This window comes from Coenobita brevimanus, chromosome 29 (genome assembly GCF_032717465.1).
Source record: "Coenobita brevimanus isolate Jiangsu-jjx chromosome 29, ASM3271746v2, whole genome shotgun sequence".
NCBI lineage: Eukaryota > Metazoa > Arthropoda > Malacostraca > Decapoda > Coenobitidae > Coenobita > Coenobita brevimanus.
In genome coordinates this window covers 44,868,940-44,886,508 of record NC_136982.1, presented here as the reverse complement: position 1 = coordinate 44,886,508, position 17,569 = coordinate 44,868,940, and the positions used below count along the sequence as shown (strand labels likewise).

At 40.5% G+C, this 17,569-nt stretch overlaps 1 protein-coding gene across 2 annotated transcripts; it reads right to left on the bottom strand.

Annotated features, from left to right (window-relative positions):
- Positions 1-5,117: 5,117 nt before the first annotated feature.
- On the bottom strand, positions 5,118-16,231 carry LOC145394964 (uncharacterized). Of its 2 annotated transcripts, none has more exons than XM_080268714.1 (8): positions 16,148-16,231; positions 14,223-14,425; positions 13,228-13,416; positions 12,871-13,022; positions 10,256-12,017; positions 8,967-9,105; positions 7,642-7,849; positions 5,118-6,991 (listed from the first exon to the last, which is right to left on the bottom strand). In XM_080268714.1, exons 2-8 carry the CDS (start codon positions 14,305-14,307, stop codon positions 5,606-5,608), a joined length of 3,921 nt encoding a protein of 1,306 aa, XP_080124840.1. In that variant the 5' UTR covers positions 14,308-14,425; positions 16,148-16,231; the 3' UTR covers positions 5,118-5,605. The 2 variants fall into 2 exon arrangements, with proteins under 2 accessions (XP_080124840.1, XP_080124841.1); XM_080268715.1 differs by having other exon boundaries at positions 14,223-14,422; positions 16,148-16,218.
- Between the last annotated feature and the right edge of the window lie 1,338 nt (positions 16,232-17,569).

The window sequence follows — 17,569 nt, the reverse complement described above, 5'->3', positions numbered from 1 at the left end:
TATCATACAGCACTGTTCTTCACAAACGAATGCTTAGTTCCCCTTCCCTTCCATTTGTAAAGAGTTCCTTCTTGCCTCCGTAATACAATGAATGATATATTTACTGTACACAGTAATTTGTGCTAAAATACAAAGTACCGAAGTTAGGATCTACTTGAAGGATCTTTATGCTTGTTTGCAATAAGGCTATGTAGTCCAAAGTATTAGGGGATGTTAGTTCATGATGAGGAATAGTTTAATACTTTTCCAACAACAATGCCCTTTTTATTTCATTCATGCTACCACCATATAATCTTAGTCATTCCAAAAGGGAGCTCTCATATTGAAAGGGTTGAAGATTATTTTTGACCTCTTCAGTATGATAAGTCTCCACAAGTTTATTAAATCATCTGGAAGTGGCAACACAATATTTATATATAAAAAAGTAACATTGTAAAGAAGGGGTTCATATGGGCAAAAGAAAGTCAAGGATAAAAATACAAAAGATGATGGCTGCTGTGAGACAGATAAATGAATAGGACATACATTACCAATACCATGCACATGAAGGTAAAGGTCATCAAACACTAGAGATAATATAATGGTATATTAGTATATGTACAGTATTTAGAACAAACCATATTGGTCAACTGTTCCAGATTTATATAAAGAAATGCATGTGCAGTACATTACGGTACACACTGTGAACAGTGGTTTTTAAAACCTTCAATCCAATTATGTATTTTTCGACTTTATTCTTGCTACTTAGACATTTTATTCTGCTTAGGAGACTCTTTTCAAAATGGAAGAGTTAGATATAACCTCCACATCTCTAGCTACAGGGTCACTCTCCCAAACTAAATAAAACTGTCTGGATGTAGCAAGGAAAAAAATCAGACTGAAGAGGAGAACTATTGTAACCAAACACACTTGGAAGATGTAGTGGAAGGTGAACTATCCATGAGAGTCCCCTAAAATGAGATGAAAACTCTGCACTGTCTTTCATAAATAATTCTTTAATTATGATGTGTGCATTAAAAGGATGTTAAAAAAAAAAATAGTGCTCTGAAGGTTTACATAAAAATGGTATTTCTTTGTTGACTTTCATGGTCTTCCATACCATGAAAAACTCTGACATGAAAATAATGCCATAAGATTTGAAAGAATAGTACTCTTCAATATATGCATATATTTACGTAAATTTAAACTGCTGGATACACTGCAGTTCTACTTTTACTTGGGGGGGGGGGGGATACTCATCTATGTGCTCTACAACATTCATACGCAGACTGGAAACCTCATGTTCAGGTCATACAGTAACTGAAAGAATTCTAAGAGTAACTGAGAGACTTTATGTTCTACAGAAAACATTAAGCTGAAATTAAGTGCAGTTATATACAGCCACATGCAATAACAACTGGGGATGCCATATCAGTGACTATACAAAACAAAAACACAGGAATATTGTCAGTTACAGAACTGCCTGTTCTACAAACTAGATTGTGTTAACTCAGGCAAAATAATACTGTCCCTATGTTTACACAATGGGCCATACTTCTAGTTGGCTTCAGAGATTTCTTAATGCCTGTTCCTCAGCTATTTATTTTGCACATCGTACCTTAATAAACCCTCGTTTGTTACTGATGAAACTGTATCACTTCAATGACACATCTTTCATTTGATTATTGGCTACTTTAAATTTTACTTCACTGCAGGGGTTAGATACAGCTTTCATACCCCCTTCACTACAGAGTTCTGTTCTATCTATCTACTGGTGTTAGGGGTAGCCTTAAACAAATCATCGCCATGTCACTCTATCGTCTGCTCTCCCTCCAATTCACACCTCCACTCATAAAGGATATCTCTCCATTCCATCCCTCTATCTCATCCCTGTCTCCCCCTTCTCTCACCCTCCATCTTATTCACATACACTCATCCAGTCAGTCTCTCATTCTCCATCATCTCCCCATGGCCTCTGTTCTAGGCTAAATATAATCATCTAGTTGTAGCAAAAACACATCACCAAATTAAAGAGAAATATATAACATACAAGAGGAGGTGGATGGAAAATAAATTATCGAGGAAGTAGCACAACAGTCTCTTATGCCTACTAGAATATGGCCAGTTATTGCTTGATTACTATGGGATACACATATCTAACATTTAGATATACACTACTACACTGAATTATGTGCTGGTCTAGTGAGTGTTCCGTAGCATCCTATGTCAGTTTACACAGATTTTTTTTTACAATAATCACACTACACTATTAAAATGCTCTTAGTAATATATAACTTTTGGAAACTACACATTCTAAGTGGTATGCTTTATGAACAGCATCTCATCAGCATGGTATGAATAATGCTTTTCATACAAAAAATGCATATCAATGATATTTGGTATTATAAAACGACTTTCCTTCAATATAAAAGAATATTCTTCGTATAAAACGAGTTCTTGAAATATATGAAATTTTTAATAACAGCAACAAATATTCTATGGGCACCTACATAAATTGAAGAATGAATATACAGTATACTTTTTTTTTTTTAAAGACACATACTATCATAATATTCAATTAAAAATTAGGTAAACGAGCACCATCTTATTCTCAACCTCTCTCCCTTCCCATAATCAACAAACTCCTCTTTATAATCTTGCAGCGTAATAAATTCTTTTACTACCAGTACTTCTACCTGTTGCTTCAGACACCAGTAATAGGGATGCATAACTTACATCAATATACGAAACATCCACAGCACATAAGGAGCAGTCAGTCCTTGTACTGAGGCACGATTTATAAAATATCACAACTTTATGTATAACTGGTATTGTACAGTACTGTAAAGTGGGGAAAATGGCAAATCATCTTAGGTTATCACTGGAACTTTAATGAGAACTTAACAGAGAGAGAGAAAAAAAAAAGCTACATACTGTACAATGATGACTGCCTGTATCTTTGTCCTCTGGGAATCTAGTATCAGCATGCTGCTGATAGCTCTCCCACTTTTGTACTTTCTCTTCCCTCATTTTCAAGATCCTACCTCATCCCATCCTAAGGTGGGAGAAAAAAATTAAGGCTGATGGTGATGAAATGTTACCAAAGTCTTTGCTGGGTCAGTGTGTCTCTTATGGTTCAACTCTTCACAGTGCATTGACCAAGCTTTAAGACATGGTAATTTCCCATCTGTGTCACTTCAATTCCTGGCAGCCAGAGAGACAAATGCACTGACTCTAAAGGTTAGGATAAAGAATCTGCTTAAACAGATTCACTGCATACCTTAGATCCATGTTTTACATTGATATGAAAAATGTCTCCAACCCACCAAGGCATAGTGGAACTCAGTTTTTCTTATGACTGGTCACATTCAATTTTTCTGTTACTTGTTTTTTGTTCCCCGCATGATCTGGGGGTGGGTTTTACAGGTGCTAACTCATTTACCCTAAGGGATCCTCCCATAAGTTGAATAAAATAACTTGGTCTATCTATAGCCAAACACCTTAATCCCCTAAGAGGTGGCCACAAACAAATCGCCTGCATGTTACCCTGTTCCCTGCCATTTTGCTGCCCTCCTCCCCCGCTTACATCCCCCTCTCTCATGTACCTTACCCATCCTTCCATCTCATTCTTGGTCTCCCCTTCCATCGCACTCACATACACCTGATGCTAGCCTCAATAAAATAAAAAGAACATTCTTGTGCGAAGAGGTTAACAGGTTTTGTACAAAAACATGGACATCCCCCTTTTGATATGAGTTCTCCATTTTCTAGTTCTCAGTGACTGAGCTTTCTAGACAATACTGTATATCCTGTTTGCAACAAAAAAGCAATGGCGTCTTTGCAAAGTCAGAAGTTAGGTAGCTAGCCTACCTAAGACTGCTCACAGAACATCTTTTAATTACAGTGTTGTTAAGTGTTTCGAGTTGTCCTTTTGATAACTCTCCTTTATCCTGTTTACGATGTGCGCATTTTGAAGGGATTCGTGGGTGCAAGTTCATTAACTCACAAAACTACTTTTCATATCCACATTAACTAACACACATATTACTCTACTCATATCTACATTAACCAACATATGCATCTTAGTGCTCCTGTGGGTTCTGTTGCTGCCACACAAGGGATGATGCTACAGTGTCAATGAGGCATCATGTCACAACACTCAAGCACTGTAGTATAAATTTTGATACAGCAGTCACAGATACTCACAAGGTTGGTTCTTTAAGATCATGGTGATGATGATTTCAATGGGATGAAGAGGGTCAGAAATTGGAACCCAATATAGTAAAGAATAATTTCATATTGCAGCAAGTTCTTGTTAGGAGCTGGCTTTCATATTCTTCTTTTTGCAATTACATCCATAGTATACCTGTATTTGAGAAAAATGATTATTGGAGTTTCACTGGTTTGTATATAGGCGATTTGTCTGTTTCCCCTATTGTACAGTATCAGTTATAAGGAAAAGTTGAGATATTTTTCAATCCATCCCTGACATGCAAGTCCATGACAATACAAATTTATACGGTACATGGATAACAATATTAGACACTGAAGTCAGTAATACACTAAATAATGCAAAAATGAATATGTATAATTGTAAATAAAGCTTACTAAACTGTAATGAAAAAAGGCCACAGTACAGCTCACCAATGAACTGAGTCAGATGTGAGAGAAGTAAGTTTGGCAGGCTCAACCCCTTGATGATGTACAGTATTTTTCATCTTACTCTTGCTGTATATAGACTATTTACTCAGCTTTGAGATACAATTTGAGCAGGCATGGCTAGATAAAGCCTTCAATTACCCTTCACTAAAAGAAGTCTCCCCAACAAAGATAAATAACATAACCTGGACGTAGTGAAAGTAAGTAAATAAAGCACGTCACCAGAGTGAAGGGGTTAAAATGTACGATATAAACCCAAAGTCTGGTATAGAAATGTTTGAATTACAAGCTGTGCCTATCATATAAACTGTAATTGTATGTTTCTTCGTAACTGTATACTGTACCGTATTTCCAGTCTGAATATTGCACTACTGAGCTGTATAGTGCACTTCTGTATTTTTTAGGTGTTATTTATGGTGAATATGTAAAAAAATAGTTTCTCTCATAATTTCTGTTAATATGAAATTTTGTTATTAGTCATCCATAGCTTAGGCTTCATTCTTAACACAGCAGTCTTTGCATCTGTCTCCTTAACTGGTAGGAATCAAGATGAAACAATGATATTGTCTGCTATGTAGGCTACAGCCTGTCTTGGCATGGGGACGTAAGCCCTTTTACAGGTGTCTTTGTGACCTACCTACACAGGACAGAAATGGCTTTTGGTGCAACAAAGTCTGCTCATTAGTAACTGAAAATAAGTTACGGAAAATATTCTTAAATAAGTATTTATTTATTTATTAAGCTGCAGTCCATTTGCAAATTGTCTATTAATGGATTTTATGCATGCAATGCATTATACTTTAGATATGGTACCTACTAGAGACTTTAAACCATATAACAGTAACCTACTGCACAAAAAATACACAGAATTTGTACAAGAAGACTGACGAATAACTATATAAGCGTAGTAAAACAGGTGAGATTTCAAAATCCTGCATTACGGTTTTTGCTACATGACATGTTGTACTTATAATGACTTGCGACTATTTTTCTTACGCTTCTTCATCTTGGGAGGTACTGGATCTAAGTCAGTGGAGAGGGTTTGTGGTGGTTCACTAATAATCCAATCCAAAGTGGGCTGGGATGTTGCGGGCTTGATGGGCTGTGAGGTTATGGTTCCTGGCAAGTCGGTCACACTTCGAGTGGCAACCTTCTTCTTGACCTTCTTGGGTAGAAGTTTAAGCCTCTCTCCTGCAGCCCCAGCCACTGCCGGTAGCCGGTCCATACTTTTAGACAGAGACTTGAGGGTGTGCTTACTGGAGCGCTTGCTTGGAGATGATAAAACCTTGGTCACCTTTTTGGTTGCCGTGACAACAACTGGAGACTTAGGCTGGACATAAATATCACATGAAGCTGCAGTGGTTATGATGCCAAGTCCCGGGGAACTCTGGCTGGCCTGGGGTTCACACACAGATGAAAGCGGGGAGCGAGGGGACAGGGGGCTCTGTCCTGCAGGGTAGAAGCCTTCCTGTGATGATGAAAGAGGACTACATTTACGTTCATTCATCTCCAAGCTAGGAAGATTATAGAATGAAGTTTCTTTATTCTTTAGCGTTGATTCTTCCGTGCTTGTACTTGAGCTAGGGCAAATTTTCAACTTTTTGGTGCCAGAAGCTAAGCCTTTGCTTCTTTGTCTTCTGATTTTCTCTACCTTCTTCACTAAGGTCGGGCTTTCTGGCGTATCTGATATAGAAAGCTTGACATTTAAATTTGGCGTTAAACTTACAGATGCAGTAAGACTGTGCTTGCTTGACGTCATTTTGCTGCTGACAATTTTTCCTTCTCCTGCATTTATGTGACTACTCTCACCTAACTCGGTAAATGTTAGTGATCGAGATACACCAGGTTTCTTTGGCGGTGGAGTTTTAATCTTTTGTGACTTCGGCTTACAACGGGGGGACAGGGCACCAGAAGCAATGGATTTCTTTGCACTGGCAGGTCTTGGTCTCGAGGGACCTGAAGGGATGTCTGGGGGTGGTTCCTGGTTCTCGGCATCAACAGTAAGGCACCATGAATGGCGACGCACTCGCTGACCACGACTGCGAGGAAGCCTGGGTGAGGCAGGGGTACTTGGGGGACCCTGCCTCCCTGGGCCAAGTCTAGGCCCACTCAGCCCACCCCTTGTTCCCCCAAGCCTCTCAACCGTGAGTTTGTTTGCCGAGCGTGCTGGCAGTGTACGTGGAGTTTGCATTCCCGATACCTGGGTACGAGGGGAGAGGGCTGAGGAGGCCAGGAAGTGGTGAAGCCAGGCACGTACACCAGCCAGGCTGCCATACTGTGAGTGAGGCACCCGAGACCACTCAGTGCCTCCACCCACTAGGTCCAGTAAGCTCACACCAAGCTGACGTCCACACTGTAAGATAACAATCACTGCTTTTATACTTATAATTTAAATGTAGCACAGGTCAAATAATGCTATAAAAGTAAAAAATCTGCACAGCAAAACTTAATTCAAGGTAAAAATTATAAAGCTGTCATAAGGCCATATTCAAAGTTTCAGTTTTTGTTTGTCATCTTATTTTCATCAGACATAAACATAAAAGAAACTTACATCTTTGCTTTTTTTTTTTTTTTTTTTTTTTTTGCTATAGATGAAATATAGTGGAACACACCAGCCATCATTTACAGATAAAATGCAATGGAATTATTATAAACATGACAAAACAGTAACTGCTGTGGGTGTGCTAGGAGTTATTAGGAGAATTTAAGACAGACTGGGGAATGACAGACTAACTACGAGTGAATGCAAGTAAGGTGGAGAGGGAGAATGGGAAGGGGGAGACAGGATTTGATGGATGGGGATAGGAAGGAAAGGTATATACAGTATGGTGGGAGGGGGAGGTCAGCTGGAGAGAGGGCAGCCTGATGGTAGAGAACAGAGTAGCATCAAAGTAAGTCATCTTTAGCCCCTCCTTCCGAGATTATGGCATTTGGCTATGGATTGGTAAAAATTATTCTTAGCATTTAATGAAGATCATGAACCAAATGTCACAAAAAGCTTACATCTTCAAATATAGCTGGAGTATACTTAGGTGGGGCTGTGAGAGTATTCTGAGGAGTCTTCTTATGGTCGAGGGGTGAAGGTGGTGTGGGCGTGTGGGTGCGCCCAGTGTTGTAGTTGCATTCAAGGGTGTATGAGCGTAGTAGGCCCGTCGCACGCATGATAGCCACACGACCTGACCCCTCCTTGCTCATACCATCACGACGGTCCCTGAAACAGATTATTTATACAGCAAATCTTCATAATGAGTCGTCTCCTCTATACTCCGTTTTTTTTATTGAGGCGAAGATGCATTCGACAGGTTGTTGATGATTGGCTGAATGCAACATGTCCAAAAAATATTTACTAACTCAAATTTCCCTCTCAGATAATTGTTGTCAGTTAATAATGCTAGATTATGAAGTAATGTTGCATTCAGCCAGTAATCACTAATCGCTCAAGTGCATCTTCGCCTCGATGAAAAAAACTGAGTATAGCATCTCTTCCTTTATAACAGACAATACTGTATGTACAATTTACTGTAATATTTTTTCACCGTCAGCTACCTGTGTCATCTAAAACATGGATGTACTGCATGAATAACAAAAGATATTATGAATATGCAAAACTGGTAATAATTAATGTTAAGAACCCCAGGAAGTTGAATAATTTACTGGTCTGTCATTAAAACAGAAGGGTTCATATTTTTTTTATAAAGGGTCCAACATGCTTGCATGTGACGGCCTTGGTCACCTAATGGTGGCTCTCCATGCTGCTCGACCTCTGGCAGCTTCCCTATTCAATTCCTTGGCCCTGAGGTCACACTCTATGACCTTGTCCCAAGTCGTTTTTGGTCTGCCTCTTGTAACCATACCTTCAAAGTTAACTCTTCTCACTTTCTGCACCCAATTGTCATCCCCCATCCCATGCCACATGTCCAAACCATCTCAATCTACCCCTCCTCATCACAGCAACAATACACACTAGTCCCATCTTTCCTCTAAACTCTTCAGTTGTAAACCTAATCTCCTTCATAAGTATATGTTTCACTGTGAAAACGGCTCTTATTCACATCATCATCCTTATTTTTCCTGCAAGGTCCAGGAAGAAAAGGGGGGTGGGGGAATTACACTCAACAACATGCCCAATTATATAAGCTGCATACTCATTCAGTGTATTCCTTTCTGAATAATTACATGCTTCAGTTTCAGTGCTAAAAATAATACTAGGGTCAGTTTCACAGGTAAGAGACATAACTGAGATGCATGTTTTTTCTGAAGAATTACACGTTTCAATTTCATACCATTAATGACTTATAAAGTTGTACAGATAATTTTATGATACATACTTGAGATACATGTTCCTTTCTGAAAAATTACATGCGGTGAAGTCAAAATTTGGGCAGTTGACGGCAAGTAGCTTAGGAAACAGCATGTTCTCAATCATGACAGCTGGCTCTTCATACCAGTTGCCATAGATGAAAATACCTGTAAGAGAAAACAACACAGGCTGATGTGCAATTAACAGACATCACTGTCATCATCATCATCATACTTCTTTTTACCATCTGCAGGTGGTTTGAAACATGGCCAAGAAAACAACAGGAAAAAAATGACAGTGGGAGAACTAATCAACATTATGCCCAATGAAATGAGCTGCACACTCTTTCACTCATCATTCAAGCTCACAGATTCCTACCTCTACCTCGTAAGTATATCTTCCCCATAAGGCCTATAGCTTTTAAGTGTCAATGACGAGTAATTAGGATGTTTTAAATGACCAGTATTTGATGAGAAACTACATCCATAGAACTAAAGCAATCTGGGATCAACACTCAACAACATATGATGAAGTATATATGAGAGAAATGGGTGCATTGCTAATCATCATCATCGCCATCATCATCATCCAGACCTTTCCCACCCTAGGGCAGGGTGAGGAGTAGCAACATCCAGACAACCCAAGTTTGCCCAGTTCAATGGGCCACGCTTCCATTCACTCATCATTCGTGCCCCCGGAATCCTGGCTCTATCTGATATGCCAAAAACATTCACCACATTCTGTAGCTTCACATAAACATATAAACCTTCACAATTTGCACTGATACCAGTATACAACAATAAACCTCATAAATAACTAGTAAAACACCTTTGATGCATCTCACTTACCTACAGTCAGCCACCTTAATCTTGGAAGAAGCCACAAATGAAAAACCTCCATGTAACCCTGTCCTTTGCCATCAGGGTGTCCTCCTTCCAATTCAGACCACCTCTCCCTTGTATACTGTACCTCTCAACCCCATCCCTCCATCTCATCCTCTCAAAACCTCACCTTGAAGTTCCAGCATCAACAATTTTGGCATCTACCATTATTTACCCCTTGAAGATGGTGAGGCACCACAGTTTTTTACGGTAGTTTATTTTTGCTATCTTCACATTATTTTATTCAACTAAAGGAAACTTCTTGATCTGGAGGGAATAGATTTACTGGTACCCTAAATAAGCCTTGTCATTACTTTGAATCCCTCCTAACTGGAATAAAACTGTCCAGAAATACCAAAACTGAAATGAAAAATACAGCATCAGATTGAACATAATCAAAAGGAAAATTTATTATCTTAGAATCAATCTGTCTCACCTTTCTTTGAGGCATGACCATGGAGGTCAACATAGAGGAAGAGTCCTGAGGTAACTTGGGTTTCCTCAGGCACTGGTGTTGGGAGGGGGAAAGCGGAAGTAAAATTCTCTCCACCAAGTTGCAGTGGCCCCTCCACCATTCCCAGGCCTATTTCCGACTCCTTGCCAGGCCTCCCACATTCTGCTTCACTCTCACTGCTGCTGGCAATGCCACCTCCCTCTCTCCTTCCCAGCATAACACCTGGAGTTGGAGGGGAGGTCGTCTTGAGGAAAGTCTTGGGCGGGGAAACTTGTGGGGTCAGATCTCTCTTGGAGTCTTTGTCAGTCTTTGGATCTGTCTTCTGAGAAAAACAAAAACCACTACTGGTGCTGGCAGTACTATTACCTAAATCAACTCCCAAGTGATGCTGACTAGAGAGTGAAGTCGATATCGTGCTAATGTTGTCAGTATCAGTCCCTGTACTAACATTTACATCGGCTGGTCTACTAACATTTACATTACTAAACAAGTTCATATTTTCCCTCACACATTTGTCACCAGTAACTGGCTGGTCAATTGGGAACAGGTATTTGCTTTCCTTTTTCTGGAAATCTTTTAGATACAGGTTTCTAGACTTACATGTATTTGTAAACTCGCTTTCATTTTTTACATCAGTTATATCTGATGAAAGCACCGTATTGTTTGGCTCTCCAGTGTTCTCACTTGCAGCAATAATGTTTCTGAAGTCACTCACAGCAGCCATATCTCCAAACATTGACGTGACCCCAGTTTCTGCCTCGCTGATGCCAGAGACATTTGAGCAGTCATCATGCATGTCTAATATGTTTGGTCCCTTTGGTAAAGATGTACTGGCTTGGGTACAATCCACTGAAATGTTGCTGGATATGTCCCATCCCGAGGCAGAAGGTTCATCTAGCTCCATGAGAGACACCCCCTTCACCCTACTGCACCCCAATCCCCCAGCCTTCCCTGCCTGCACATCACTAAAGCTATGGCAGGTATCTTCATCCATCACAACTAGTGGCCTTGTGCCTTCTTCAGGGCTTCCTTTGCTGCCTCCCTCCCCAGGTGTGGTGGAGGAGGTGGCAGAGGTATGATCTGTGGATTCACTGACTGTGGAGGTGGAGGGTGTGTTCTGTGAAGAGGCAGGGGACAGCTGCCCTCTGTGGTGGTAAAGAATCACTTGTCTAGCAGCATAGATCGTGGGGTGAAGAGTAGGCGAGGGGTCCACGTAGACTCGGTTGAGGTTGACTCCACGCTGGTCGGTGCGGTAGTGGCCACGAATCACGCCATCAGGGTTCAGCAGTGGAATCAACTTGAAGACAAACATATCCCTCAGCTTCACAGCTCGAGGGTCCATTGACACAATGAAGTTAAGGAAGCCATTCAGCACAAAACTCGATGAGGTCTCTCCTGGGTGGACTCTGGCTGAAACAAAAACCACCTTCTTATTCGGGAAGCGGTGTGGCCGAGGCTGGTTGACCAAAGGAAAGAGACCGGGTAGTCTGTCCTCCCTCTCCTCCACTCGGCCATAGTGGGAGCTAACTGTGATTAGGTCAACACGCCAGTGGTCCAGGGAGTATGCTAACAATTCCCGGTGGTAATACAGGCTTTCATACCCTGGGGGGAAGCGACGGTCAAGATTTTCCAACACAGCCTGCACCTCTGAGTACGTATAGGGATACGTAAATGCATAATGGGTAACTGCACTTGCATCAGTCACTGTGTGGACCCATGATATCACCGTGCTATTTTCTTCACTCTGCAAGCAGAATACTTTTATTTAATATAAACCAGCATTATTATAAAGGCTATCTTTCCTTATACTTTATTTTAACATTATATGACATCAATATATAAACAAGTCTTCCTCATACACTAAGGATATATTCCCAAATGTTTCAACTTTTCCACCCAATTACAGATCATTCACTTTAACTAGGTGGAGATTTTCATTCTTTTGCAGCTTATTCTACATAACTCATTGGCTGAATATGATAAGAATATGACTCTACATCTTTTTCATTGTACTGTATCTCTCTGTCGCTAGCACCATATTCTAGTGTTACTCTCTTGTTAATGCTTAACATTCAATATGGAGAGATGGCAAATTTATGCCAATTTGTCAATGGAGTATAGTGCTGTAAATGGGAAACATAAAAAACCTATTCTTATGGTAGCAATGTAACTTTTATTAGCATTTTTTCACTACACTGAAGTGTAATAGCAAAAATACACAAATAAAAATACATAACATAAAGTACTGAAAAAGTAACATAATACAGAAAGCATCTGGAGGAGCCTGGACAACCTCCTATACAGAGGCATCTTAGTACTTTATTCTTGCTAATATCAGACACCTGATTCAGCTTGGGAGAGTGTCCTCTAGTTGATTTATATATTACCTGACAAACATCCCTAACCTCTCAGTTAAGCTGGTGACTGAGTGTGGTCAGAGTGGATACTAAATCTCACCAGAAACAAAGGAGACATTTACAACATAATCTCATCAAATTTCATGCAACCACAACTCAGTAAACTGAAGATGTGAGAAAGGCCCAGTTTTAACAGATGAGAATAAACCAACTATATCAGTGCAACACAAGTTACTGTACCCTATAGGAGCATTTTTCCTTAATGCGCTCCCAGCGTGGGGGTCGGTTGGAGGAGATACACTGGACCACTGGCTGCATCCCTTGCGAAAACAGCTTCGTCTGTTTGTTCAGGTTCATCACATTCAGCCGTACACGGTTTCCCATGGTGCCCCCTAGTGAAAGTAAAGTTGTGCATAGTGTGAGAGCATTGTGAACATCATCTTCATCGTATTTTCCACTGATTCATGGGAAAACTAACATAAACAGAAAAAGGAATGCAAAAGAGTATAAAAATCAACATTCATAAAAAAATCCCTAAGAGGGTATAGCTACTAACAACCAGTTTTAAAATTAATATGATCAAATTGCAGTGTGTACCTTTTATACCAAAGAAGAACCATGTCCGATTATTGTTCTCGTACTCCGTTCCAGCACAATCTGGTCTAGTCCACAAGTTGTACTCGTAGTTCACTGGGAGAGGTTCAACAGTGGGTTGTGGGGGTGCGGTGTTCTTGTGGGCTTTACGGTTAGTGCTCAGTGATGAACTCTGACTTGAGCACCCAGAACCTGAAAATGCAGGAAGTACAAGTGTTCCTCATTATACGTCAGGAATACACTAATGTGGCAGGTGGAGGTGCTCAATATCCACTCACTCGATGTAGTGCTGCTCTCAGGTGTCTGCCCTTTCCTCCTCCCTTCATTCTTTCCTTCCTCTTCTGTCTTTCTTTACTTCATTCTTTTCAGGTCCTTCTGCCTACGGGTGACTTTACATTATCATAATCATCATCCAATCCTACACTGCCCCATGAGAAGTGTAGGAGCCCGGGGCTAGGCAAGTTGGTCCTAACTTTTAAGATGAGAGTGACCAGCCTCACTCATCCCTGAGTGGCATTACGTGAGCAATAAACCCCAACCATCCCTTGGATAAAAACCTTCACCGGCTCAATCCGATTGGAGCGCCGTAATTACTCACTAAACCACCAAGCGCCAAAATTTGGTTATATGGTTACCACCCAGCATAGTAAATGGTTTCCTGGTGTACAGGAAACCATTTGGCTTGTCACTCAGTGTAGAGTCACCCTCAGGCCACAATATCAAATGCTTGAACATGTCGGCTGGCCGACCAAAGTTCTCGGGGACTTTTATGTCCAGATAATGGCAAGTAAATTCAGATAATGGTTTAACAGAACCAAGGTCAAATATCTGGTTAATGAACAGGTCCGGATACTGCACGTCCGGATAAATGAGGGATTACTGCATCATCAATGTCATCATCATCACTGGATCTCCCTTTCCCCCCTTAGGACTGGGCAAGGTAGTGTCCAGAGACCAAATGAATAAGCTGAACTTATAATTAAATATGGGTGTCTCACCTGGGGGGTCAACCCTCTCCACACGAGCTAGGTTGCCACACTCAAACTTTGAAGTGAAGGTAAAAGGGCCAAGAGTTTCCTCCATTGTTACAGTGGACTGAGGAGGTGCAGTGAAGCTGTGTTTGTCAACTGGAGTGGCCAGCAATATTCTTCAAATACACAGCAGTTGTGCTGGCCAAATTCCTTGCTCAGCTTACATCCTGCTGAAATTGGAGAACAAAGTGTGTAAGCTATGTATACAGTAAACCTTGCATAAGTCGAACTATATGGGGCTCTAGGGTAGTTGAACTTATGGAATTCTGACTAACTGGAAATAATTGCGAAAAAAACTACATTACCCCCCCAATAGTCACAAAGCATATGTGACTGCTTGTTATTAACGCTAATGAATCGGTTATAAAGCAATAAAAATAAACAATAAAAACTATTCGGTGCATGTCACAGACTAGGCTAGACTAGGAGGTTGCATAGATGGAGGGTGCAACAGTCACTTAATTACCAGTACATAAAGTTCTGCACTTGTTTCTATACTTCACTTTACAATCAATTATACTGAAATGAAGCACTTGGAATATAAGAAACTAAAATGTAACCATGTGAACAAACACTACATCACACCTCGGTCAGAGTTCGACTTACCGGAAATTCCGCCTTCAGCAGGGTCAACTTGTCAAAGTTTTACTGTACTCTAATTTCACTAAATTAACACCTTTACTTCTAGGATGCATTTCTTCTATCATCCTTGCTAGTTACCACCACCACCATCATCATCATCATCATATTGCCTTTTTTATTAACCCACACGTGGTCACGTAGGGTATGGACAGGGGGGAATAATGATAGCAGGAGAACTATTCGACTATATACAAGTGCCAAATTGAAATGAACCACACATTCATTCACTCACCATTCAGACCATCAAAATCCTGGCTTCACAGATGATTTCTGGATGAGGGATTAAACACTGCCTCCATGGACTTTTCACTACTAAGATACTCTCCAAAATATACCATAATTTGATACTGTATTTGGTAAACTATCTTACAGAGAGTCGATATGGCAGTAGCTAATAAAAGAGGTGAATGATATTTTCCTACTAATTTTGTAACTTACTACTCTCCCATAAAGGGCTGTATGCAATCTAATACAACTTCTGTAAAATATTTTTTTTATGAAGATGCAGTGAGTAAAATTTTAAAAAATTAACAAACTACTGTACTTGAGTTGTATATGCTAGCTTATCCTTTCACACTTCTCCCACTCTCTAAAGTCACTTCTTTTCCTCCTCCTCCTCTGTCTCTCCTTAGGAGGATGTCAAATATCTGACAAAATGTTTGGATTGGTTGTGCTTTAAAAAAAACAAAAAACAAATGGCATTAATGAATTAGGTGAAAATGAAGAGCTGATACATGAGGAGTAGTGAAACTTCAATTTAATACTAAGGGAAGTTCCACTCTCCAACTGTAAGCAGCAAATTAACTAGAACCAGACTCGGATGCTTATGACCACCTGGAACAGCCATCATCCAACATATGCATTAAAAACAAAGCCAGAATCATCCAAGAAGGTTAATTATTTTGCATAGAATTTAATTTTCTCCTTAAGAAACTAATCCAAAACTCATGTACATTCTTACAATTTGTAATTAACACAACAGGTTTAACATAATCATAATGAGACTGAAGGTACACAAAGACTCATAGGCAGAGAAGTATGTAATAAGTTGTTCTGGGGCTGTGGTGTCATCGAGAAAGCACATGTTACATCAGCTGACTAGATCAGCTGTGGTCTATGATGTCAACAAATCAGCTGCTTGAAAACAGGGGTTACATCGTAATTCACCTTTCAGGCCATTATACTGTTCATTTCTCTTTCAATAACTGAACAAAACAATCACTGCGACGCCAAGAGTACAAAGAACTTACAATCACTCTATTGCAAGGGACAACTCCCGAACGAAAAATGCAGAAAACTTCAGAATAGGATTCTCACAGCCTAGTAAACAGACAGACGACCAAGTTTCTCCACATTCCCGTCAGGTGGCACCAGCTTTCGGCTTGGATTCCATTTCACCATTGATTTTTATCCACACACCTACTGGCACCCAGTCGTTTGGCCATTGACAGTAACAAACGCAGATCGTACATTTAAACACAATACAGTCGTAATGATGAGACAGATAATTTGAAAATTTTGACATTTCAATAGAAAACGGTACTTTCTCAGTTTTCTATGATTCTAAATTCAGCCAACCTATGAGCAACTAAACTGACAGTACAAAATCATTCCACATTATTGCACATGCTTGTTCTGTACCACCCGTCATCTTTCCCAATCGGTTTCCAGACCCAGTCAGAGATCAAGCGTATAGTTTCCTGCAAGCCAAGAAACCATTTACAACGCTGGATAGTAACCACATAACCAACCCATACGTGTACCCTACTTGTCGACAAGTGAGTTGGTGCAGGGTTAGTGCTATTCCCCGCAAAACAACCAACTCAAAGACAACGGCCACTCCTTATGGGATTATGGCGTCTGGCTATGGATAGATAGAAATGTAGGAGGTAAGTTGGGAGATAACTACAGTGAGTATACGGCTTCGGCAGGACGGTCACAACATGATCTTGAGAGGGGTCGACTTGTACCCTGCCTTGGGTACACTTAGGGATTGTAATGGGGAAAACTCCACGCCACAAAATACATAAGTGAAAGAGGGTAATTAGGGAATGGAGAATAAGAGACTGACAAGGAGCGATATGTGCAAGGTAGAGGGGGGAGGGAAACCGAGGATGAGATGGAGTGATGGGGTGGGGACTGGAGATATAATTATGAGAAAAGGGTGAGTTGGAGTCAGGGCATCCAGCTATTCATTTGTGGCCACCCCTTTCCGGATAGATATGAGCCTCTGTATTTTCAAGGGAGGGGAGATACGCTCCCTCCGTTCCCCTCCTTGGTTACATACTTGTAGGTAGACATCGTCACTGTAGGGCAGGAGCAGATGTTCAACAATAGCCTCCTTACATCTGGAGTTGCAACTGAAAAAAAAAAAAAAAATCCTATCCCTTGTACCAGGGGATGGGTACTTGTCAAACCACAGACGATAAGAGGTGTTTTACTGGCCAGAAAAGACATATGTGATAAAATTTTATGGGACAGGCAAAATAGAATACAGGGGCTTGGCAAGGACATGGCATCATTCTGAAGAAATGAAGCAGAACACCTGGTGCAAGGCGTACCAACCGCCAGGGAAGTTAAAAGGACATTGTTGTATTAGCTGGTTAAATTTATTTTGAAGAGAGAAAGAAAGGAGGGGCAAGGAAGAGTAGAGATGTATATACTCCTTCCAC

Excerpts from the sequence above, each read along its gene's own strand:
- LOC145394964 (XM_080268714.1), bottom strand. The coding sequence starts at position 14,307 with ATGGAGGAAACTCTTGGCCCTTTTACCTTCACTTCAAAGTTTGAGTGT. Across the intron at positions 12,018-12,870 it reads AGGAAAAATGCTCCTATAGG|AGTGAAGAAAATAGCACGGT; the intron begins GTACAGTAACTT and ends TTCTGCTTGCAG. Across the intron at positions 7,850-8,966 it reads GAAAGGAACATGTATCTCAA|GGACCGTCGTGATGGTATGA; the intron begins GTATGTATCATA and ends AATCTGTTTCAG.